This window comes from Lontra canadensis, unplaced genomic scaffold (assembly GCF_010015895.1).
Source record: "Lontra canadensis isolate GAN:19392208 unplaced genomic scaffold, GSC_riverotter_1.0 scaffold30, whole genome shotgun sequence".
Classification (NCBI taxonomy): Eukaryota; Metazoa; Chordata; class Mammalia; order Carnivora; family Mustelidae; genus Lontra; species Lontra canadensis.
The window spans coordinates 14133513-14158844 of record NW_022631024.1 but is presented as its reverse complement, the minus strand read 5'-3'; the positions used below and the strand labels follow the sequence as shown (position 1 = coordinate 14158844).

Here is a 25332-nt window from a genome sequence, read left to right as displayed (position 1 = left end):
GGGGACAGCAGCCCCCCAGGAGTCAGTGCCCACCTCCAGTCGGCTGTGTTGCACGCACACGGGCTGGGTGTCCATGTTAAGCGTCTCACACACATCACTGCATTCTCATCAGAGCCTCCCTTCCTCCCACTAAGAAACCACAGTGACAGAGGATAAACTATCTACCCAGGGCCAGCCGCTAATGAAAGGTGGTCAGAACTTGATCCAGGCCTTTATTTATGTATTTATTTTAAAGATTTTATTTATTTACTTGAGAGGGAGAGGGAGAAGCAGACTCCTCACGGAGTAGAGGGTCCGACATGGGGCTCGATCCCAGGACCCCAAGATCATGACCTGAGCTGAAGGCAGACGCCTAACCGGCTGAGCCACCCAGGCACCCCGAATCCAGGCTTTTCTGACTCCAATGCAAACCCTCCTACTCATGTCACTGCCCCCAGACCCTCCGAAGACCCCTGAGTCATTTCTGGGAGTCCGTCCGGAGTGCCCCATCAGGGGCCCCACTGCCCTCCACCCGTGGTACGGGCACCACTCTCACTACAGACCTTCAGCCTCTCGTTCTCCAGCTTGAATGCGGAGTACTCGGCCGTCTGCCGGTGTAATCTCTCCACCAGGCTGTCCCGATCTTCCCGCATCTTCTCCTCCAACGTTTGTTGTTGGTTTACGAGATCTGTCACCCGGCTGGTAGGTCGCAGAGAGCAAACAGACAAAGAAAAGTGTTACGTGGGTTCTGAGAAGCCTGGGTCTTTGTGTGGAGTGGGGCCAAGTGTTCCTCCCCAGTGCCACTTCGTGGCGCCCTGTCTGTTCCGGACTCTCCACTCCGCTGCCCGGTTCTGGCCTGGGACTGCTGCTGTGGCGGTCCCACATACCAATCCCCTTCTTTCAGCCTTACGTCTGTCTCCCATACCACCCTGTCCAGAAGCCTTCTGTGTTCTGATCCTCCCATGAGGCCAAGAAACCATGTGAAGACAAGAACCAGAGACGCATCCCTTCCCAGCTCTCCATGGGGCCCCCTTGGATCTCTCAGCCCAGCAGGTCTTTAAGTTAGGACAGAACTCCCAGGCTGGGTGGTCAGGGACACCCCCCAACATTCCTCTCCCTTGTTCACGTGTGTGAACGTTCCCTTCACACAGACGGGAAGGGAAAGAAGCCATGTGCTCACGTGCCCTCACTCCCTTCCCCAACCCCCCAGTCACTCAGCAGGGCTGTGATCCGGCAGCAGAGACCGTGGCCCCACAGGAGCATTTGGGCTTGCAGATGCTTATCGTGACCACAGGCCTCACACAGAACCTTGTGTGCTCTCAGGAACGCTCAGTCACGGTTCGTTCAGCAAATATGTGCTAGCACAGAGCAGGCCCGAGCACACAGGTCACGTTCGAGCTGGCAAATTCCTCCTCATGCTGAGAAACCCAGTGCAGACTTCCCTCCTCAGAGCATCTCTTCCCCAATCCCTCCCCTCCGTACCATGAATCCTTCTACCTTCGTTATCTGTCCTCTCCTACCGGACAGAGAGCCCTAGGAGGGTGGCAGCTGACAGAGGGCCCGACACAACAGCAGGTTCTCAGAATGTTTGCTAAACTGAGTTGCATCCAGCAAAAGACGCTTCAGTGAGCTCCCCCCGTGACTGGCCCACAGCCCTGGGCGGCCGGGTCTCTGTGGCCTGGTGTTCTCGATCAGAGGGCAGGGTTCACTCCATGAGGGCAGGAAATGTGTTTGTCTTGTCTCTGTGGTGACCCCCAAGACCAGCACACAGCCTGGTACAGAGCAGATGCTCCAGAAATACTTTTCAAATAAATGAGTACATGATTGTAGGGGACACTGAGAATGTCTGAATGGTCCCTGGTCCCCAGTGGTGAGAAAGGTGTGAGTTCAGTCCCCTACAACTGGAGGCCACCTTTGCCCCCTACTCTGACCTACCGACTGCTGTCATGGGCAGACAACAGAGAGAGGACAGGGGCATTTCCAGTAGCTCCCAGCCCTCTGTGAGCAGAGAGGCCAAGCCCCTCAACCCAGTGCAGCCCCTGGTGGGCAAGGCCACCCAGCAGCCCTGAGGGTGCTGGGCCCCCGCCTCAGCTGCCAGGCCCCTTCTCCCCACCCCCGTGTATCCACTTCCCTCCATCAGCCCGTGCGCCCTCGCCTAACACACGTACTCATTCAGGACAATAATTTCCAGCTCGAGGTCTCCCTTGTCTTTCACAACCTGATTGTAGCGGCTCCTCCATGACTCCAGAGTGGATAAAGCTTCAGCGACATAAAGATCCTGGGAACAGGGGACAACAGGACCTGTCAGCCCAGCGACAGCGCTGAGGCCAAGGGACCTGGGTGCCCGGCTCACCCGGACGACTCCTCACCCCTGCAGTCCCTTTCCAGAGAGCATCAGGGGTGACTGAACTCAGCGGAAGCTTCTAGATTTCCAGCAATCAGATGCACTCTGTTTGCAAAATGTTCCTTAACTGTCATTCCCGTGCATGACACTGACAACGCTCAACTGTCCCCGCCAGCGTCTCCCACCAGCCGCCCACCCAGAGTCCATCCTTTTCCCCATTTACTCACCCACTGCCTCCCCACGCCCCAGCACAGTCCTCCTTCCTACCATCACCCTCTGATCACAGCCGAGCCAGCACCCCCGGCCTCCAGCCCCGGCCGCCCTCAGGGAAGGCCCCCCCGACCTTGTCGGCAAGTTGCACGTGCAGCTGCTCCGCATACTCCTCGCTCTTCTCAGCTCGCTCCTTCTGGGCTCGGATGGCCTTCTTTAAGGTTTCTTTGTCTCGGTCTCCCTTTTGCTTTAATTCCTTCAGCTGCTCCATGATGGCCTCCACTTCTGCCTTGTGCTGGTTCCCACTGCGCTCCAGGTTCTGGGAGCGCAGGGCCAGAAGCGGGTGGGGGGGTGGAGAGAGACAAGAGTGAAGGGGAGAGGGGGGAAGAGGGACCAGAGAAAAGCAGCGGTGAGGAAGAGGGAGAGAGAAAATATGGGTCACCAACTATGTGGGGGCTTCGTGCTCTCAAAAGGCAGGCCTGGGACAGGAGTCATTCCCAGCGCCCCGTGGCATCTCTCCAGATTGCTGAACCCATCAGAGCTGAATGTTAGGACAGAACTCCATTCTGGAATTCTTCCTTCAACTCCCAGCTCTGTGGTCAGAAGTCCCTCTCAGCAGAGCCGTGACTTCAGAGGGTTCCTGGCTCACGAAGGTAAGCAGCATTTAAGACCGTTCCCTCCCCAGGAGGAGTTATGAGACCAGAGGGCCTAAGGGATTAAGTGGTTGGCTCTGGGTCAAGGCACCCAACCCGGTCACTGCAGGGAAGCGCACCCAGGGGCTTCCAGGGCCCACTGCCCTTGCCACTGTCCCAGAGTCTCTCCACAGACCGAGTGCACTGGCAGCCAACGCCCCATAAACTGTCGGGGCAAAGCCTTCCTGAGTGTGGCCCACCGCCCTGGGACTGCCACACCCCAGCCCCTCCTTCCCCTGCTGCGGAGCGGGCAGGTACCTTGATCTGCATGCACAGGCGACTGTTCTCTGCCTCCTTGCACCGGAGCTGGGCCTGCAGATGCCCACGCATGGACTCCATGGATTTCGAAAGCTCCGACGCGGTCTTTGCTTGAGCCTTTGGAGAGATGGAGAAAGCGACAGAGCCAGCATTTGAACCCACGTCTCTGGCTCCAGTGCACACTCTGTACACCAAGCTCTACTGGCCCGTAAGGAGCAGCAACCGTAAGGGGTGGTACCTTCTCGCATTGTATTTCCTGGAGTAGCTCTTCTACCTCCTTGTCTTTGTCTTGCAGGAGTAACAGCAGGCGCTAGAGAGAACACACAGGGCTCTGAGCTCCCTCAAAAGGGCAAGCAAGCCGGGCCCAGTGCGGAGACAGCCACTCCTGTGAGTGCCCGGCCCCTAGGGCCCAAAGTCCTAAATACACCAGCCCATGTCATAGAGATCTTGGCAGGAAGCACCCACTATCTGTATTAAATATTTAAGACAACAGACATGTTACTGATCTTGCAATTTAAAGTAATGTGAGGGGTGTGTGGGTGGCTCAGTCGGTTAAGCGTCCAGCTCTTGATTTCAGCTCAGGTCTTTAATTTCAGGGTCATGAGTTCAAGCCCCATGTTGGGCTCCACTGGAGCCCACTTAAATAATAATATTAATAATAATTAAAAAATAGGGCGCCTGGGTGGCTCAGTGGGTTAAATCCTCTGCCTTCAGCTCAGCTCATGATCTCAGGGTCCTGGGATTGGGCCCCGCATCGGGCTCTCTGCTCAGCAGGGGGCCTGCTTCCTCCTCTCTCTCTGCCTGTCTCTCTGTCTACTTGTGATCTCTCTCTGTCAAATAAATAAATAAAATCTTTAAAAATAAATAAATAAATAAATAGAATAACGTAAGCTGGTGGAAACAATGAAAAACAAAACAAAAATGCTAAAGAATCCTCATAATACCCCAGCCAAAGAGAACCACTGTTAAAATATATTAAAAAGTCTCATGCATATTTTGTTCCATAACCTACAATCCTACACTTACCATAATGTGATTAAATCTGCTTCTTTTGAAACAGCAGCTTAAAGTTTCAATTTGCTAGCTTATCAAAATTTGATTCCCAGCCACTCACGCTGGGGATACAGATTTGGGCATTATCTCCCTCACTGCCAAACCTCCCACTGGGAGGGGCCCTAAGGGCCAAGGGCCACACGTGGGAAACATGGCCTCCATCCTCCTTTTCTCTTGGAGACTCGCTTGGCCATGAATACCTCAATTGTTCCAAAAGGTTTTGGGAGTTAATCCGGTGAACTTTTTTTGTACAGGTCAGCCTGTTTCCCAATTTATCTGGTCTCCCATCACTCCCTACGTTTGTTTCTGGCACCCATTAACATGGTGAGGAATTTAGGGTTCCATGGACCAGACTTTGGAGTGTGCTGCCTTGGGAGAGATTCCTAGAATCGGAATTGTTGAGTCAAAGAGTCTGAACCTTTTGATGGCTTTTAATCCATAACACAAAGAAAGCAGTTCAAGGAACAGACGCTGATGGTTGATCAATGCAGCAGCAGCGGCAGCGTCCCTCATGTTGTGCTCAGCATGCTGGTTCAAGCTCCCAAGGGATTAGCTAGACATACCCGGTGGAGCAGGCGGGATAGGGGACATCAGCCCATCTTACAGATCATGAAACTAAGACCCAAAGAAATGTCAGAGCGAGGCTCCAGCACAGCTGCTCCTGGCCAGCCCCTCTGCGTACTGTCGCCTATAAGCCACTAGAGCCAGCAGGGGGCGCTGTGTTACCGCTTTCTCTGAGTCCGCCTCCGCCAGCCGTTTGAGTAATGCTCCTTGTTGCTCCATCAGCTTTTCCGAATCCTTCAAGGGAAGACACAGGGAAAGCCAAGAGGTTAAGCAATGAAGCCAGATGTCTGGATTCTTTACCTTTTCTAAAATATAGGGGTCATAAGTAAATTGCAATCTCGTAATATTCAGTGAACCAGTAAGGCTAAAGTCCCCTTGTCCACCTCCAAACCCCACTCCACTGTTACTCATTTGATGAATGTCCTGCCCATCCTTTCTCCATGCATTTACATATAGCTACACCTAGAGAAATGGTATCTTTGGGGGGTGGGAGGAAAGGATCTATGGGTGATTTTACCAAAATGATAACATATTGTATTTTTTAACATATTTTTGAGCCACTACTTGATTTTTAAAAATTTTTTATAAAGATTTTATTTATTTATTTGTGTGAGAGAGAGCATAAGCGGGGTGAAGGGCAGAGGGAGAAGCTGACTGTCCACTGAGCGGGGAGCCTGACGTGGGGGTGGTTCCTGGGACTGGGACCTGGGCTAAAGATAAGATGTTCAACCAACTGAGCCACCCAGGTGCTCTGACTACTTGATTTTTTTAAAAACAACTTTATTGAGAGGCAACTGGCTGGTTCAGTGGGTAGAGTGAATGACTCTTAAGAATTTGTTAAATCTTTTTTTTTAAGAGTTCATTTATTTGTCAGAGAGAGAGGGAGGGAGAGAGAACACAAGCAGGAGGAGAGCAGGCAGAGGGAGAAGCAGGCTCCCTGCTGAGCATGGAGCCCAATGTGGGACTCAGTCCCAGGGTCCTGGGATCATGACCTGAGCCAAAGGCAGATGCTTAACCGACTGAGCCACCCAGGCGTCCCAAAATTTAAAAAAATCTTAAAAAACAAAACAAAGGGGCACCTGGGTGGCTCAGTGGGTTAAAGCCTCTGCCTTCGGCTCAGGTCATGATCTCAGGGTCCTGGGATCGAGCCCCCCATCAGGCTCTCTGCTCAGCAGGGAGCCTGCTTCCCCCTCTCTTTCTGCCTGCCTCTCTGCCTACTTGTGATCTCTGTCTCTTAAATAAATAAATAAAATCTTTTTAAAAAAAATCAAACAAGAATCCCCACACGTACAGATACATAAGTATCTGCCTTTAGCTCAGGTCATGAATCTAGGGTCCTAGGGTCATGGGATCGAGTCCCACACATCAGGCTCCTTGCTCGGCAGGGAGCCTGCTTCTCCCTCTGCCTACTGCTCCCCCTGCTTGTTCTCTCTCTCTCTCTCTCTCTAACAAATAGATAAAACCTTAAAAAAAAGCCAAAAACCCAAACAACTTCATTGAGATGAAAATTCAGATACATACAAGTCACCCATTTAAAATGCTAACTTGGATGGGGCACCTGGGTGGCTCAGTGGGTTAAGCCTCTGCCTTCGGCTCAGGTCATGATCTCAGGGTCCTGGGATCGAGCCCCGCATCGGGTTCTCTGCTCGGCAGTGAGCCCGCTTCCCCCTCTCTCTGCCTGCCTCTCTGTCTACTTGTGCTCTCTCTCTCTGTCAAATAAATAAATAAATAAAATCTTTAAAAAAAAATAAAATAAAATAAAAAATAAAATGCTAACTTGGGGCACCCGGGAGGCTTGCTTGGTTAGGTGCCTGCCTCTGGCTCGGATGATGATCCCAGGATTCTGGGATCGAGCCTCGTGTCGGGCTCCCTACTCAGTGGGAGCCTGCTTCTCCATCTCCCACTGCCCCTGTTCGTGCATGCACTCTCTATCAAATAAATAAAATCCTTGAAAAATAAATTAAAAAATTAAAAAATGGGCGCCTGGGTGGCTCAGTGGGTTAAGCCTCTGCCTTTGGCTCGGGTCATGATCTCAGGGTCCTGGGATCGAGTCCCGCATTGGGCTCTCTGCTCAGCAGGGAGCCTGCTTCCCTCTCTCTCTCTCTCTCTGCCTGCCTCTCTGTCTACTTGTGATCTCTCTCTGTCAAATCAATAAATAAAATCTTTAAAAAAAAAAAAATTAAAAAATGGGCACCTGGGTGGCTCAGTGGGTTAAGCCTCTGCCTTTGGCTCAGGTCATGATCTCAGGGTCCTGGGATCGAGCCCCACATCAGGCTCTCTGCTCAGCAGGGAGCCTGCTTCCCCTTCTCTCTCTCTGCCTGCCTCTCTGCCTACTTGTGATCTCTGTCAAATAAATAAATAAAATCTTTAAAAAAATAAAAATAAAAAAATAAAATGCACAACTCAATGTTTTTTTGCATATTGCACTATTAAATTAATTGTAGTTAAAGATTCATAACATAAACCTTGCTGGGGGTGCCTGTGTGGCTCAGTTAGCTAAGCATCTGCCTTCATGAAGCTAAGGTCATGATCCCAGGGTCACGGGATTGAGCCTTCCATCAGGCGCCCTGCTCAGTGAGGAGTCTGCCTCTCGCTCTGTCCTTCCCCGCCCCCACACTTGTGCTTGCAAGTTCTTTCTCTCTCCCAAATAAATAAATAAAATCTTAAAACAAAACGTAAACCTTGCCATTTTAACCATTTTTAAGGGTAAGATTCAGTGGCACAGGGTACATTCACAATGTTGGGCAACCATCGACTACTCGCTAGTTCCAGAACATTTTCATCATCCCAAAGGAAAGCTTATACCTGTTAAAGCAATCTCTTTGTCCCCCTCCCCCAGCCGCCACTAACCTGCCTTCTCTCTAGCATGCCCCTGCATTTTTAAAAAAATATTTTATTTATTTATTTGACACAGAGAGATCACAAGTAGGCAGACAGGCAGGCAGAGAGAGAGAAAGAGGAGGAAGCAAGCTCCCCACCGAGCAGAAAGCCGGATGTAGGACTCCATCCCAGGACCCCGAGATCATGACCTGAGCTGAAGGCAGAGGCTTAACCCACTGAGCCACCCAGGCACCCCATGCATTTTTTTTAAGATTTTATTTATTTACTTGAGTGAAAGAGAGAGCACGAGAGGGGAGAGGCTCAGAGGGAGAAGCAGACTCCCTGCTGAGCATCATGCAGGGAGCACGATGCAGGACTCGATCCTGAGACTCCAGAATCCTGACCTGAGCGGAAGGTAGCGGCTTAACAAACTGAGCCACCTAGGCGTCCTGCCACTGCATTTTTAACCTCTCCCATGCATCGCCTCCGGGTGATGTTCACCAGAGGGTTGCACAACTGCCAACAGTGTAGTAATGGACTGGGCTGGGCTGGGCACATACATGTTTCTGGGGTTGACACAAAGAGGAGGAATGCCCGGGCCAGGCTTGTGAGCTGAAATAACCTACAAAATGCCTGCACGGATTTGCATGGCCACAGGCAGGACAGGGGGCCCTGGGCAGCAGGCCAGTCTTTGCCAGCAAGACTCTTGCTGTTCTAGCTTGCATTTTTTCTTTTCTTTTTCTAAAAGATTTTAATTATTTATTTGACACAGAGAGATCACAAGTAGGCAGAAAGGCAGGCAGAGGGAGAGGAGGAAACAGGCTCCCTGCTGAGCAGAGAGCCTGATTGGGACTCGATGCCAGGACCCTGAGATCATGACCTAAGCCAAAGGAAGAGGGTTAACCCACTGAGCCACCCAGGCGCCCCTAGCTTGCATTTTTCTAATTACTCATATGTTTATCAGCCATTGAGTTCTCTCTTCCCCCAAATGCTGCTCCCCCTTGCCCATCTTCCCAACAGGCTGTGCCTGTGAACCTTCTGTATTCTTCCCTAGAGAGGGGCTTGCTCTCCCTTTTCCTCTCAGGCTCAATGTTCCCTGCACAAGCCAGAACAGGACTGGGAGCGGAGAGAAGCCAGGATTGTGGTTTCTCCAGCAACAGGGAGGCAAACACAGGACGAAATCTTAGGCCGGAAGCTGCTCTCACTGTCCTTTATGCCATGTCTTCTGAGCATCCAGGGGGACACCACACAAACTAACAGTCTCACCAAGTCCCCCATTCTAAGGAGCCATGTACTACCACCACGCCCATTTTACAGAAGAGGAGCTCGAGGCTGGGAGAAGTGAGGGGAGCTGTGCGAGATCACACAGCTGGAAGTGGCAGAGCTGGGCCTAAGCCAATGGACTCCACTAAGCGTCCTTAGCAAGCACCAAAATGTGGGGGGAGGTCCTGTCCCAAGTGGCACATGGGGAGGACGAGATAGGAGCCTGGACTGAACACGGAGCACGGAGCACCTGCTATGGGTGGGAGCCCAAATTAGCTGACCCTTCATCTCTAAAGGGAGATTCTGGAATTCCAGGACGAGAGAAGCTAAGGGGTCAAAAGAGAAAAAACTGCGTAGGAAGAGGTTTTCTGGGGGCCACAGTCCCAGGACCACAGCAGCAGCACTGACCACCTACCATTTACCAAGCACGTGCTGGGTGCCGAGCAGTATAGTATGCTCCTCCCTCAACCTTGTCCTCACATGACGCCATGCGGAAGATGACAGCCTTCCCGTTTTACAGGTGGGGAAGCTGAGGCCCAGGGAGGTTAAAACTTGCCCATCCAAGAACACTGAGCCAGACATTAAACAGGTATTAACGATTTTAAAAGCATAATTTAGCTGTAACTAATAAAATGGACAGGAATATATTCTAGAAACTCTTGGATATACCAGGATAGTGTACGTGAATGCCCAAAATAACATTGCTTGTAATAGCAAACTGAAAATAATGTCTCCATCAACAAAAGAAAGGATAAATTGTGGTAGTCATAAAATGGAACATAGCAGTGAAAATTAACTACCTTAGGCCTCAGGGATAAAAGTGGATGGATCTCAAAAATATTGAGGGGGGCGCCTGGGTATCCCTGTCAGTTAAGTGTCCCACTCCTGGTTTTGGCTCAGATGATGATCTCAGCGTCCTGAGATCAAGCTCTGCCCAGCGCTCTGCTCAGCGGGGAATGCTTGAGATTCTCTCTCTCTCTCTGCCCCCGCCCCCGCTCTCTCTCTCTCAAATAAATAAATCTTTAAAAAATACATATGGAGTGAAAAAAAGAAAACTCAGAAGATGGCCCATGGAACAATAGTATTTATGTAAAGTTTGAAAACACGTTAAACAATATTGTATGTTACTTAGGGATGTACACATAAATGATAAAGATGGTCAGACTGAAGATAAAGGATCCCTCTGATAAGCTTATCACCAAAGGAGACACAGGAGGGATTTAAATAACTACATGGATAAGATTTTGTTTGGAAAGCTGGCCGGTGAGCAGACCACTTTGTATTACCTTTTTTTTTTTTTAAGAATTTATTTATTGGGGCACCTGGGTGGCTCAGTCCTTAAGCAGCTGGCTTTGGCTCAGGTCATGATCCGAGTCCTGGGATCGAGCTCTGCATCCAGCTCCCTGCTCAGTGGGAAGCCTGCTTCTCCCTCTCCCACTCCCCCTGCCTGTGTATTCTCTCTCTCACTGGGTCTCTCTCTGTCAAATAAATAAAATCTTAAAAAAAAAAAAAAAAAGAGGGGCACCTGGGTGGCTCAGTGGGTTAAAGCCTCTGCCTTCAGCTCAGGTCATGATCTCAGGGTCCTGGGATCGAACCCCTCGTTGGGCTCTCTGCTCAGCAGGGAGCCTGCTTCTCCCTCTCTCTGTCTACTTTCGATCTCTGTCAGTCAAATAAATAAATTAATTAATTAAAAAAATGAAAATTTAAAAATTTAAAAAAAAAGAAAAAGAAAAATTATTTGACAGAGAGAGAGAGAGAGGAGAGAGAGCATAAGCAGGGAGAGAGGCAGGATGAGGGAGAAGCAAGCTCCCTAATGAGCTTAGAGCCCAATGTGGGCATCGATCCCAGCAGGCTAGGATCATGACCGGAGCTGTAGGCAGATGCTTAACCGACTGAGCCACCCTAGTGCCCCTGTATTACTTATTTCAACACTAATTTCGGGGGGTTGCCTGACTAGCTCCATCAGTGGAGTGAGCGACTCTTGATCATGGGGAGTTTGACCTCCAGGTTGGGTGTGGTGCCCACTTAAAAAAAATTAAATAGGGGCGCCTGGGTGGCTCAGTCAGCTGAGTGTCTGCCTTCAACTCAGGTCATGACCTCAGGGTCATGGGATCAAGCCCCACATCAGGCTCCCTGGCTCAGCAGGGAATCTGTTTCTCTCTCTCATTCTCCGCCACCACCCCACCACCCACCCTCCCCCAGCCACGCTCTCTTAAATAAAAAAAAAAAACTTTAAAAAAAATAATAAAAATATTAAACTGATAAGAACAGATACATAAACTAATACTACACTTGAGCTCAGCCAAAAAGCCGAGAAGCGATTAAATAAAAATATTAAATACTAGGGGCGCCTGGGTGGCTCAGTGTGTTAAAGCCTCTGCCTTAGGTTCAGGTCATGATCCCAGGGTCCTGGGATCGAGCCCCACGTCGGGCTCTCTGCTCAGCAGGGAGCCTGCTTCCCCTCTCTCTCTCTCTGCCTACCTCTCTCTGCCTACTTATGATCTCTCTCTGTGTCAAATAAATTTAAAAATTTTAAAAATATATATTAAATACTAATTTTTTTAATCCAAACAAGAAGTTGGCAATGCTAAAAAACAAACAAAAACCACAAGAACACCACACTACTCTCTCTTTGGTTTGAACCCAACAGGGAGACTGCTGTTTATACCATGGGTCTTTCCAGAATCATTCGCTAATACAGAGTTATCATCAGGGACCCACATCTTTTAAGAAAACAAAGTGCTACCATCTGTCACCCCCGCGCCATCCTCTGTTGAAGCAAGAACCGAGCCCCTCCCTGCCACCAGCCCTTCCGGCGCCCGCCCCCAGCTCCAGCTTCGACAGCTAAGGCAGTGCCCTCTGCCAGGTGCCCCCCACTTCAAGGGAAGACCCGTCACGTCTTCCCACAGCCCTCTCAGGGGAGGCACGGAGAGTACCTTCTTGAAGTCACAGGGGAGGAACTGAGGCTCAGAGCAGACGGGCCTGCCAGGAGCTCACCTCTTTGCAGTGCTGTTCCCTCAGCAGGTCTCGGAGGGTGCGGTTGGTCTCTTCAAATGTGCTCAGCTTCTGCAGGAGAAGTTCCTTCTGCCTCGTTAGGGTGTTGATGTCCGTGCAGGTCATTTGTTTCTCCTGGAAGACAGCAGGAAGACCTTACAAGGTACAGAGGGAGAAGGGAGGAGGGCGTGGAGGAAGGCCCCTCTTAAGAGGTGTGGGTGCCTGGAAGTCCAGGGAGAAAGCCCCAAGTTGTGTCCAGGGCCGCAGATGGGGTGGTCGTGGTTCACGGGCAGGCTTCCCAGAGGAGATGGACCCGGAAGGATGGGGGCAGGAGCTGAGTCAGCTGAGAGCAACAAGTGGGGAGAAGGGCTGGGGGCTGAGGGTGGGCACGTGCAGTCGGGGCAGGCTTCCTGGAGGAAGTGGAGGAGGAAGACACCTGGTGGCCGATACTTGCAGGAATCAAACTGTGGCTGACACTTGCAGGAATCAGACTTATGCCTTGACTCACTGTGATCCCAGGAGACCCATGACGAGGTCTCCTCAAAGACCCTGGCCACCAGAGGTCATCCTCAAGGATCAGGCCCCGGAAGTGAGAGTGGGGGTGGGGGCTGAGGAGTCAAGTGTGTCCTCCCCTGGCCTGCAGATGTCATAAAGTCAGCCTGATGACTGCGTAAAGACCCCTCCCCAGCTTGCAACTTGCCCACCTCTGGGCTCAGTCCCCTGCCCGCCACCCACCGTCTTCAGCTTCCCGATAGTGTCCTTCAAGGCCATGACTTGCTTGGCAGCAGCAGCCCCATCCATTTCAGCTTCTACCAGCTTGGACATGAGGCACTCCTTCTCCTGCTGGAGGTGTTTCTTCTGAAGCCTGGGGCCAGAAAGAATCAGTGCTCTGTGAGCCCTCCTAGGCCCCTGCCCGCCCAGAGCTCTGAGGCTTGCCTCACAATGCCCTGCGAGGCTCATCTCCCAGTCAGGGAACAGTGGCGGGGTGGGGGTGGGGGGCGCTCCTGGAAGACCACCTGGGCACCAGAGCAGGGCCTTCACCTCTGCTGACATGATGTCATCCGTGGCCCTGCTTGCCTCTCAGCCACTAGCATCACCCCGGTTCCCAGCCACCGCCACAGCCTCGTAACCCCCACCTTCAGATCTGCTTCAGAGCCATCCCATCCACTCATCAGCCCGGAGCCACGGCTGTCCCCGCAACAGTCCCGGCTTTGGAAACCCTTCCGTGGCTCCTCGATGCAAACTCCCTAGAGCCACTGCTGAGAACGGCCCCTGCCAACCTCCACAGCACCCCTTGCCCTCTGCCCGCCCCTCTCCTCACCATGGCCTGCTTTCCGTTTCCCAGTCGTCAATACCCACCGTGGGGCTTTTCACTCGAGACCCCACATGCTTTCTTCCCCAACACCTACTGCCTATCTCCTGACCCTCCTGCAGGGCTCTCTTAAAATTTAAAATGTCGCTGGTTCCAGAAAGTCTGCCCTGCCCCCACGGCACCCTATGGGGTCCTTGTCCTCACAGCGTGAACCACTGAATCACTAGCTTGTGAAGCCTGGGCGACACTGTGACCCGGGGCCGGCGCCTGGGGTGGCCAGGTGGGCGGAACGTACTCCGGGGCAGGGCCGCCTTACATGGTGAAGTCCTTCTCCTCCTTGATGCGCTCGATGTTGTGCCTCAGCACCGTGTTCTCGTGCTCGGTCTCGGCCAGCTCATGGGCCACCTCCTCCAGCTCCTCCTTTCGCTCCTCCAGGAACCTCTTGGCCATCTGGCGCTCACCCTTCTGCATCTTGACCTGTGTGGGAGCACGCAGGCAGGTGCCTCTGAGGGGAGGCTCCTCTGCCACCACATTGCTAGGCCTGTGGCTTTGGACCAGTTAAGGGCACCTCCGATTGACAGACACACGGGCACTTAGGTCCTATGGGGCGCAATCTCAGTTGATCTCGGTGAACACTGTTCATCTCTTTCACTGAGAAAAACCAAGTATAGAGAGCCCGAGTGGCGGATGTGCTGGCTGGGGACCGAGCCAGGATACAAACCGTGGTTCAGCTGGCACACCACAGGGAAGATGTCACAAAAAGGCCCGCGCTCTGTGGGCTTTGGAGAAAGGGCTGTTGCCAGGCAGCCGGCCCCGGGTTCTCCAGGTGGCCGTTCTCCCCGAATGCAGGGCGGGGGACTGGAGACACAGGCCACACCAGCTGTCAAGATGTGGGTCCCTTGCCTCGATCCCGCCCAAAGACACAGCCCACCAACTGAGGCCAAACTTCCTTGGCCTCCTTGGGGCTCTGCTCTCTTTCTAAACTGTTGTGTAGAATAAGAAACACAGGTCCCAGTGTCCCAGGCATGTCGCCTCCAAAATGGGGATGATACCACCACGGGCTTCATCTATAGCTATGACAAGTCAAACCAAGGGCATCCATACAGAGGCACTGGGTGGGGTCAGAGCCAGGCTCTGGGCTAAGTGCTCGATGGAGAGGGGGCCCAGGTTGCCCAGGCTACCTCCTCAAAGGTATGTGAAGCCTCGGGCAGCCCGCCGAGAAGGGCAGGAGGCCTGCAGGTGGACAGGCTTCCTTCAGGCTGTCCACCAGGAACCGACCTGGGCGGTCTGTCACATCCTCAGGGCGCGAGCTATTCCGGCCCCCACCCCCCTCACCTCAGACTTGAGACAACCAACCGCGTTCATTAGACTGTCAATCTTCTTATCATAACGGTTCATTTTACAGTGACCCGAGTCGTCATCTTCCGTAGAGAGGTCACTCAACCGCATCACCGAGACCAGCTTTTCTGAAGATGGTGGCGTGATCTCCAGACAATGAGGTGGATTCTGATGCAGAGGAGGGAGAGACAGGTGAACTCATAAGGCAAGGCCGCGAGCACGGGTTCCAGCGTACCTGCTTGTCCACTGGAGGCAGGAAGAGCTAAACCGCTGAGGGCCCGGCCACAAGAACCCTGGGAGAGACAGTGCACCAGGCCCTCTCGATGGAACGTTACCTACCCATGTTCACATGAGGTTTCTGAAGATTCTCCACCAAGAAATAAACCCGTGTTACAATGTCAAGTTTAAGACAAAGGGTAGAACAGTATGGGCAAAAATATTAATAACACCCCAAGCTGGCCAAAGTTTGGGGCAATAGATGTTTTCATGTACCTAGGGGAAAAGGGAAATTAGTCACAAGTCTTTTTTTTAGAATTTTGACATCCTTTTTTTTTTTTTTTTAAGATTTTATTTATTTGACAGAGATCACAAGTAGTCAGAGAAGCAGGCAGAGAGAGAGGAGGAAGCAGGCTCCCCGCAGAGCAGAGAGCCCGATGTGGGGCTCGATCCTAAGACCCTGGGATCATGACCTGAGCCAAAGACAGAGGCTTTAACCCACTGAGCCACCCAGGAACCCCAGTCACGAGTCTTTTAAGTGAATGTGAATGCGTGACAGTGGAGAGTTGCGAGTAACCTAAATCTGCTATGAAAGGTATTTTAGGGACAAGTGGGCAAATTTGATATATGACAGTCTGTGATAAATTTGATAAATGATAATAAGAAATAAAGTTTTTAGGACTAATCAGTATTACTTTGGTTGCAGAGAAAAATAGTATTAGAAATGCATACTGAATAGAGGTCAAAAGGTATGACATCTGAAAAACATTTAAAGGCATCAGCATAAAAACATATTTTTTAAATCAAATGCATGTGCCCCTCTGAAAAGTTTACGTAAAGCTACATAATCCTTTGCTTGTAAGACTCCAGAGAGAAAGATATTATAATCTGGGAGCCAGGGTTTCCATGGGTTTTTGGTATTTTGAACTTCACCTTCTCAGTCTATAAGTTTATTCTGTTGCATTAAGTAACTGTTATTTCTCATTTTTTTTGTACAGTTCTGTGCTCCTCTTAAGCTGATGGGGCCACCCTCCTGGGCCAGTTTCTAGGGGAAGAGGAATAAAAGGAATATTCAGTCAGAGAGTAACTCTCATGCCGAACAAGTAGGACTTACAGGGTATAAAGTTAAAACTGCATGTGCCCTTTGTCCCAGCAATTCTGCTTCGAGGGACTTAGCAAAAATATTTATGGATGTGAATCAATATTTAAAATCAAGGCAAGAAAAAAATACAGTAAAATAAAATCAAGGCAAGGATAGAGACGAATGTAGGACCAGATAGTATTAAATACATCAAAATACAAATATACACACAATGGAGTACTACCTTAAAAAATAATGCGCAGGGCACCTGGGTGGCTCAGTGGGTTAAAGCCTCTGCCTTCGGCTCAGGTCATGATCCCAGGGTCCTGGGACCGAGGCCCACATTAGGCTCCCTGCTCAGCGGGAAGCCTGCTTCTCCCTCTCCCACTTCCCCTGCTTGTGTTCCCTCTCTCTCTGTGTGTCTCTCTCTGTCAAATAAAATCTTAAAAAAAAAAAAAAAAGAGAGATTAAAAAAAAGTGCGATGTAAATATATCAAAAATACGTTTAAAAAGAATATAATGAAAAATAAAATAAAAAAAGAATACAATGATAAGTATGGTCCTATTGTTATGAAAATCAAAACAAGCAGTCTCTTCATAAGAAGAGATCAGGTAGGCTTCCACCGAGAAGTTCCAGAGGTCTTTTCAGAGTGGTGTGATGACAGGTGTTTTTTACTTTCTTCCTTGTGTTGGTTTGGATTTTCTAGTTTTTCAACAGTGACCATGCATTGCTTTTTTAAGACAAAAAGTTTGCCATATTTAAAAGTGAACAAGAGAACATTATATAGTATGATTGCAATGGTATTTTAAAACCCAAAACTATGCACAGGAAAAAGTGTGACAGTAAATATACCAAAATGTTAGCAGTTTCAGGAGGGTGGTTCCCCTGGGGGTGGTAATGACAGCTTTAGGACCAGAGGGGAGCTTCTGGGGATGCTGATGGTGATGTGGTTTCTTAAGTGGGGAAGCAGTTATACAGTATATTCAGTTCATAAAAATTTATCAATCAAGCAATACACTTCTGACGTGTGTACTTTTTCCTACACGTTTCACACAAAGCTTTTAAAACTTAATAGCCACATCAGAGTAGTAAGATTACAGGTGATGGTCTGTTTATCTGTATTTTCAACTTCGCGTAACAAAAAAATAAATGACTTTCACTAACAGGGTAGAAGAAAAAACCCAGACCTCCTTTCTCCCAAAGGCGATCAATCTATACCAGAAGGGGTTTTAAAAAATCAAACAAGAGGGGTGCCTGGGTGGCTCAGTGGGTTAAGCCTCTGCCTTCAGCTCAGGTCATGATCTCAGGGTCCTGGGATCGAGCCCCACATCAGGCTCTCTGCTCAGCAGGGAGCCTGCTTCCTCCTCTCTCTCTGCCTGCCTCTCTGCCTACTTGTGATCTCTGTCTGTTAAATAAATAAATAAAATCTTAAAAAAAAATCAATTAAGAATCCCCACATGTACATAGCAGCTTCCAAGGTCCATGGCCAGCTCACCCCATATTTCTTCCTCATAGGGTCTCTTTCTCCCTTGTCCACAATGGAAAGGGTCAGGCTAGGTCTTCCCAGAAACAAAGAGCACCACTGGGAAGGGGGAAGGCACTGGCTCAAGAGGGCAGCGTGAAATACAGCTACTATCTGAGAGACAAGTCACCTCTCCGGGCTCCTCCATTCCTAGGATTCTGTGGCCAGAGGACTGAAAGCAGACACTGAGCATTCCAGGAGGGACCATAGCTCCTAGCAACCCCGGTCAACAGGGATGTCAATTTCTGTAGTGGCAGATCTTCCATGTATACTTCAAAACTACCAAGTCTTTTCAGTTTTTTAAGAAGTATTTAAAAAAAAAAAATGTATTTTTTTTATGTAATCTCCACCCCTAACGTGGGGCTTGAACTCAAGACCCCAGGATCAAGAGTCACACGCTCCACTGACTGAGCCAGCCAGGTGCTCCTAAAAGAGCATTTTTAATTATAAAATAGAGTATGCTTATTATAATGACATTCAAGCAGACCATAAAAAAAATAAAGCCCTCCCACCCTAGAGGTAATCACTGCTTACGACTTGCTGTATATCTTTCCAGAAAATGTTATACATATACAAACACATGCATATACACATGGATACAGATGTTCTTTCTTTCTTTCTTTCTTTCTTAATAGGCTCCATGCCCAATGTGGGGCTCAAACTCACGACTCTAAGATTAAGAGCTGTGTGCTCTGTGGACTAAGCCACCCAGGTGCCCCACACATGCTCTTTTTTGCACAAACAGGGCCAAACTCTACATGCTCTGTGGCTTCACACTTCATTATCATTTATAAATATCTACCCCCATCTTTGAATTATACAGATATATAATGCATGGGTGTTCATAATTTAACCAATACCCTCCTGATAGACATTCAGGTAGCTTGGATTTTTCTCTCTTAAAAACATCTTAATACACCATCCCTGTACTCTTTTGTGACGTCTTAAGGATAAATTTCTAAGTATAAAATTACAGAATCAATTCCTAGATATAAAACTATAGCATCCCTGGGATGCCTGTCTGGTTCAGTTGGTGGAACACGCAAATCTTGATCTCGGGGTTATGTGCTCAAGCCCCAAACAGGGTGTAGAGATGGCTTAAAAATTTAAATATCTGGAAAAAAATTTTTCAAAACTGAAACTATAGCATCAATGTTTCGATAAATGCTCCACAACTATTAAATGGTCTTCACAACCTCTCAAAATGGTCTAAAAAGGGGGCGCCTGGGTGGCTCAGTGGGTTAAAGCCTCTGCCTTCGGCTCGGGTCATGATCTCAGAATCCTGGGATCAAGCCCCACATCGGGCTCTCTGCTCAGCGGGGAGCCTGCTTCCTCCTCTCTCTCTGCCTGCCTCTCTGCCTACTTGTAATCTCTGTCTGTCAAATAAATAAATAAAATCTTAAAAAAAAAAAATTGGTCTAAAAAGGTTTGCTGCTTTCTCATATGCTTGTCAACATGAGATTACCGGTGAGCTTTTTAACTATATGCATTCAGCAAAAATGAGAGCTTGTGTCTTTAAAATATAGTTGGTCGTTTATATCTCATGATCATTAGTGAGGTACATGTAGCAAAAAATGGAAGACAGCATTTTAATTCCAATCTTATATAAGTATATGCATATATAGATATATAAGTATGTGTGTGTTTATATACACACACACATAGATATACACGTACATACATACTGGTCAGAACACTTTTCATTTACACCCTAGAAGACCCCTTACTCCCGTTGTCTCTTAGGGAAAACTGGTAAATCGGGGAGTCACACCCATGAAGTAGGACTTCAGCGTCATTACTTTTATTTTTTATTTCTAATTTTAAAGGTAATCAACTATCAGCAAAAGACTGAATGTTTCAAAATGGGCCAGGCACCATCATCATCTCAAAGCAGCCTCGGTCCTTTTCACTGGCCCCGATAGTGAGATCTTTGTCTAAAATGCAGCCAAAAGGTCTTGCCTCATCCCTTAGGTTTTCCACTGCAATTGACTAGAACATAAGCCTAAGGAGGGGTGTGCATGGGAGTCCCCGCTGTCACACCAGGGCCCCGCCGCAGCTGGCCCAAGTCTTAAGAAACATATGCTGCAAGAATTGCAGCACTGATGGATGCACAAGCAAAACATGTTGAGGCGTGGCTAAAAAAAAAGCTGGGGACAGTAATTCTCTTGGCACCTTGATGACTGATATGGAAGGCAATTATTCCCCAGGAGATTGTTCCAAAAGTGTTTTTGTGGGGTTTTTTTTAAAGATTTTATTTATTTGACACACAGAGATCACAAGTAGGCAGAGAGGCAGACAGGGAAAGGGAGAAGCAGGCTGACGCAGGGCTCCATCCCAGGACCCTGAGATCATGACCTAAGCCTAAGGCAGAAGCTTAACCCACTGAGCCACCAGGCGCCCCTCAAAAGTGGTTTTGATGACATCCGTGGAATACATGCATGATCTCTTGTGGGGACTACCTCGAAAGAGGGGGTGCTTTCTTAAACATGCACCCGGTGTATATTTTTTTGGTCACGCTTCAGCTGCTATCACGGTTACATGGGGAAAGACACGTGGCTCCGCACATACAGAGAGGCTGAGGGTGCACCTTCTAGAACGAAATCTCCCTCAGGCCTGAGCTCGGCCACTGTCTCTGGGACTTCATTTCTCTGTGAACCTTGGTTTCCTCATCTGTCCGTGGGGAGGGCAACACCTACCCCCCCCGGCAGTGGTGTTAAGGGTTCAAGAACATTCGCGTACTTTCAGGGGTTAGCCAGGCGCTCAGTAAACACGACCTACTGGGACATTTCTAAGAGCGACGGCAGACCCCGAATCATACCGAGTTTGAGGCCTGCTAGAACCTGACCAGTCCGAGAAGAGAAGCCTGAACAAGAATGAGCCTACCTCCCACTTGCATCCCACATGCCGGGCGGATGACTTTCCAGGGGGCATCCAAGGTACCTTGGTTTTCACCCGGACACTCCGCCGCACATTCACGGTGTCCCCTTTCATTCCGCGCTTATGAGATTTCTGTGGAAAGGGACAAACCGAGGGTCACTCCCCCACACAGCTGGCTGTGGCCTCACTCTGGCGGTATCCACTTCCAACTCTGCAGGACAGCTTCTTCTGACTAAGGCTACCGCCGCCATTCCTGGGTGACAGCGCTGCCTACCTTCCTAGCCAGGCAGCTGGCCTCTGAAAGCAAGTGCATTTGTCTCCCAAACCTTTGTGGCGTTGGAAGCCCAAGGAGGCTGTGCTGGGAGGGGTCGCCCTGCTCCACAGCCTTCGCCTTGCCCGACTGGCATGCTCCTACCTGGCTGCTGGTTGCTGATGGTTTCGGGAGTTTTTTTATGTGGACGTGGACAGGAGTGTTCTCATCCACGTGGACATGTAAGGGGGGGGGTTGAAGAGCGGTCCTTCATGGTTCGCTTCTGGCAGGCGGGGGAGGACAACACAAAAAAGGTTGATCTGTGGATGAGTAAACTAGCATGAAAAACCGAGCTCACAGCCTCTGGGGGCCACCGGAAGCCTAGCCACCAAGCGAGCAGGACAGCTACCAACTACTGGCATGCAGGCAGGATCCAAGGCAGTAGTGCCGTTCAGCAGACTCCCACAGAGATCCCGGCCGCAGACCACCTGGGAGATCGGGGTCCGCTCGAGAGAGAGGGGTCTGCAAGACCCGAGGGGTCCACCCAAGAGCGCGAACCCAGGCCCCAGGGTCCTCAGAACGGAGTCTCCTTCCGAGCCTGCTGGAAGGCCGAGCTCCTCAGTAGACTTAGCATAGCACAAGTGGAAAGCAGGCGAATCCTTCTGCCCTGGGATCTGATCTGGGCATATGCACATTAGCACAGAAGACACATGCACGGTTAAAAGTGAATCAGGCAGCAGGCAGGTGAAAGATGAGGGAAATGGAAAGCTGAAGAAAATGCTGAGATGAGAAGGTTGGGTTGATTCGGAAGAGAACCTGAGCAGGGCGGGACCCCCAGCCACACACACCCCCAACCCCCCCCACCCCCGTCACAACCTCCCCTTCCCCATTCTCTTCTTCTTTTTTTTGGAAAATGTGTTCTCGGGACTTCTGGAATTTGGAAGGATTAGGTTAAGACAACCTCCTCACACCAGCAGTTTTACCACAGGCCAAAACCCCAAAACTAAAACCAAACCCCTAATCAATCAGCAGGATATGCAGGAAAGCCTCTAGCAGAGCCCTGGGCCACGGTGGTGGCAGCGGGGAAAGGCACCTCCTGGAAAAGGCATGCCGAAGTGTTTCTGGTAGGGCCACAGACCGGAGGGCTGCTCCGTGGGCACGTCACCTACCGTTACAGTCACACTGGGTGCGCCACAAGGTGTCCTCAGGACCTTTTTCTGCGTGAGACTTGTTACTCCGTTCTTCCCACACGATGGAAACCTGCACCCAGGCACAAGAACCAGATTGTAAGCAGAAAACCAGGGCTCTTCTAGCTCTTGGATCTCCCAAAACGACACACAAGTTCACGGCCAGGAGAACCAGTCTGGAATCACTTGGCTCCCTTTACACAACCACCGAACACACATGGTGTGCCCGGCAGGGGGATGGAAACGGGGTGATGGGCATTTGCAGGGCTGGCCTTTTAACCTCTGCCGTCGCATCACACGTATTGTGACCTTTTGCTGAAAAGCCCAGCTGTCGTCCTGTCGGGTGACAAAAAGCAGGGAGCATGGGAGCACCAGGCAGGGTACTAGTGTGGCCAAGGGTAAAAGTGCCCAGGACTGTGCCCAGAGCAGACATGACCTAGGAGAAATATTCTGGGAGCGACAGACAGCAGGCCCAGCAACAAAGTGCCTGTGACTCATTCATAAAATTAACAGTCACATATTTAAGTAAGCTGATGCAAAGTTCCTATGTCCCCAAATATTCTACTTGCTACCTTTTAAATCCGAAGCAGGATTCTTTTTTTTGCAGAGGTTTCTGTTTGTTTGTTTTTAATAGTATGTGCAATTTGTCATGTTCATACATAAACAGCCCTATCACCAGATCTGCAAATACAGCAAAAGTTTCATCTCCAGTATTTGGCAGCAGAGTGTCCAAGAATTCCATGACGGAAAGGGACTAGGAAAGTTCATTTGATCCATGCCACTACCTCCTGACGGCCTTCAAATAGGACTTCCGCCCTCCCCACAAATACTCAGGGGAGAATAACACCATCTAAAAATGCGGCAGGAAAATGCTCAAGCACTTGAGCACGGAACCTGCTCTATGTGTCACACCTTAATGAAAAAGAAGAAAATATTTATTGAGCCCTATTCATCGTTTAGATGAGGAATACCAAATCTGAGTAGACAGATTATTTTTCCCCCTCTTCACTTAAAAGCCACTGTTTGGGAAATCTGTCTCCCTCAGTGGGCTTGCCATCAAATCACCTGGACCACATCAACACCTTGTTACCTGCCTACTTCATTGTTATTTACATGTAACTTCCTTTCAAAAAGGACTCCATGAAGACAATGGTGGCCTGTTTGCTACCAGGGACTGGGGCACCTGGAGAGGGAGGGAGGGCAAGGAGGAGGCAGAGCTGGGATTGCAAGTGAGCACTTTTTTCCTCTTGGACCACACTTTCAATACACAGAACAGAGAAGCCTCCGGAGAGCCTGGCCTGGGGGCCCCGGACCACCTTTCCCTGCCCTTCTGCGGAGGCGCGCCCCACGATGGCAGTACCTGGGGGAGCCGCCCGAGGATGAGGCAGACATGGCTAGGCATCAAAGCCGCAAAGGTGGGCAATTGGGTCAGCGGGCTCTGCTCAGGGGGACCCAGAGGGGCTTGTCAATGAGAATCTCAGGGGCCCGGCATCAAACGTCCTCTCTGAGGGGAGGAGGGTGGAAGCCTTAAGGGTGGCAGTTGGATGAAAACTTGGGAGGCGCTCCTCTACTGTCCAAGTCGCACAGCAACTGTCCTGCCAAAGTGGGGGGGAGATAGGAGAGGCTGAGCGACCTGCGGGGCATCGGATGGGCGGCCGGTAGGTGGTTGTGGGGCGCGGAGGGAGCTCCCCTCCCCAGGGAGGGACGGGGAACGGAACTTCAGGGACAAGGACCACGACGCCCAGGCCCCACCCGGGAGAGAAGGTGGGTGGGCCACCGGAGGGAAAACCTGAGGCGCCGGCTGGCGTGCGTAGAGGGCGGGCGGGCACCGCTTGGCCCCCAAGTGGGCCCAAAGGGCCGAAACCCGCCGAGGGAGCTGGAGGGATACTCGGGGCGGGGTCAGGGCAACTGTCTCCTAGGAGAAGGGGCGTTCCCGGGAGAATAGAAACCCAGAGAGGACCAATAGTATTTGAAGGCGGGAGGGGCGGCGGCTGCAGGGGTAAGGTGCTGGCGGCCGCAAGTGGGTATCCCCGACCGCGGAGGGAAAATCCTCCCGATCGCAGCAGCCAGGGGCCACTGGGATGTAGTATCCGAGTTAGAGCGGGTCAGACGTCGGGTAGTGCAGGGAGCGGAGCGAAACCCCCGGTGAGGACCCTGGATAGGTGATCCCACTCCCACGGGGTCGGGAGGCCGGGAGGCGGCCGCCGGGGTACAGCGTTGCCCGCGGGGAGGGAGAGGCGGCCGGGGCGACGCCCACCGGCGGGCAGGGGGCGCGGAGCCTGTCTCCGTCCGAGGAGAGGGGGGACGTCCACCCACCAGCGGGCAGGAGGGGACCAGTTTCTGCCCATAGAGAGAAGGGTGAAGCCCTGCCGGAGGGCGGCGGAGGAGGGAGCAGAGTCCTGCCGGAGGCCAGGTCAGGAGGGAGGCTGCGGGCCCGCCCGTTAGCGGGAGGAGAAGAAGGCCCGCGCCTGGGGGGGCGGGGGGGGGCGGGGGCCACATTCTGACGAGAGCCGGACCGTGCGCGCCAGGGGGCCGGAGGCGGCCGCGGGGGGTGGGGGACGGGGGGCGACGGGGGCTGCCCACCCCGTCGGGGGCCATGCTGTCCGTGGGGACCCGGCCCGGCGGTGACCGCGGAGCGTCCCGGAGCGCCCGGGGTCCCGCCCGCCGACGGCGTCTCACCAGGAGCGACACGGCTGCGCCCAGAAACGTCTCCTTAAGAAGTCGTTGAAGTCGGAGGCCAGGGCCGTGCCATGGAGACGCCGCGGCGGATGCAGTCCGGCTCCCGCGGCGGCTCCTCCCCGCTTCCGCCTCCTTTTCCGACACCCGGTCGGCAGCTCGCCCATTGGCCAGTTCAAACCCCCCCGGGAGCCTCTCGGGTTTCGCCATTTAGGCCCAGCCCCTGGCGTCACAGAGATGCCCCGCCCCGCCCGAAGCTCCGCCCACGTCCTGGCCACGAGTCCCGTAGCCGTGGAGACGCGCGACGCCACTAGCGGGCCTTGCCTTGGCTTGCCCACCGTTCAAGGCCCGGCTGACCCTCCGCCATTTTTACCCCGTCTTGGTCCTCCTCGAGTCCCCTGACTCCAAGGAGCGCTAAAACTCTACCCCGGACCCTTTGATACGTGTTAGGGAACCGGGTTCAGAAGGGGGACACAGAACACGTTTGTGGCCGGAGCTACGTGCTGCTTCTGGAAATCCAGCCCTGTCAGTACTCCGCTGTTGGTGCACACCACCCCGGCGCTCCACCTCTCCCACCGCGCCTCCTCCATCCTTGTCCAGACACGAGGACGAGGCCGCGTTCCCCGGGCCCCTCGCCGCCCTCCTGCACACTGGGTGGTGCTGTGTGTACGGACCTACTTCGATGAGGTTCTCGC

The 25332-nt window shown here is 51.4% G+C and overlaps 1 protein-coding gene across 1 annotated transcript in view; it reads right to left on the bottom strand.

Annotated features, from left to right (window-relative positions):
* The window catches only part of ODF2 (outer dense fiber of sperm tails 2), a 34851-nt gene extending 10014 nt beyond the window's left edge, over positions 1-24837 (bottom strand). The window contains 15 exon segments of the mRNA XM_032865995.1: positions 543-678; positions 2148-2257; positions 2667-2852; positions 3484-3600; positions 3722-3793; positions 5263-5334; positions 12181-12312; positions 12913-13042; positions 13806-13966; positions 14825-14995; positions 20588-20656; positions 20940-21026; positions 21028-21057; positions 21944-22034; positions 24641-24837. Coding sequence (XP_032721886.1) covers positions 543-678; positions 2148-2257; positions 2667-2852; positions 3484-3600; positions 3722-3793; positions 5263-5334; positions 12181-12312; positions 12913-13042; positions 13806-13966; positions 14825-14995; positions 20588-20656; positions 20940-21026; positions 21028-21057; positions 21944-22034; positions 24641-24804 — 1728 coding nt within the window. The 5' untranslated portion in view covers positions 24805-24837.
* Positions 24838-25332: the final 495 nt, after the last annotated feature.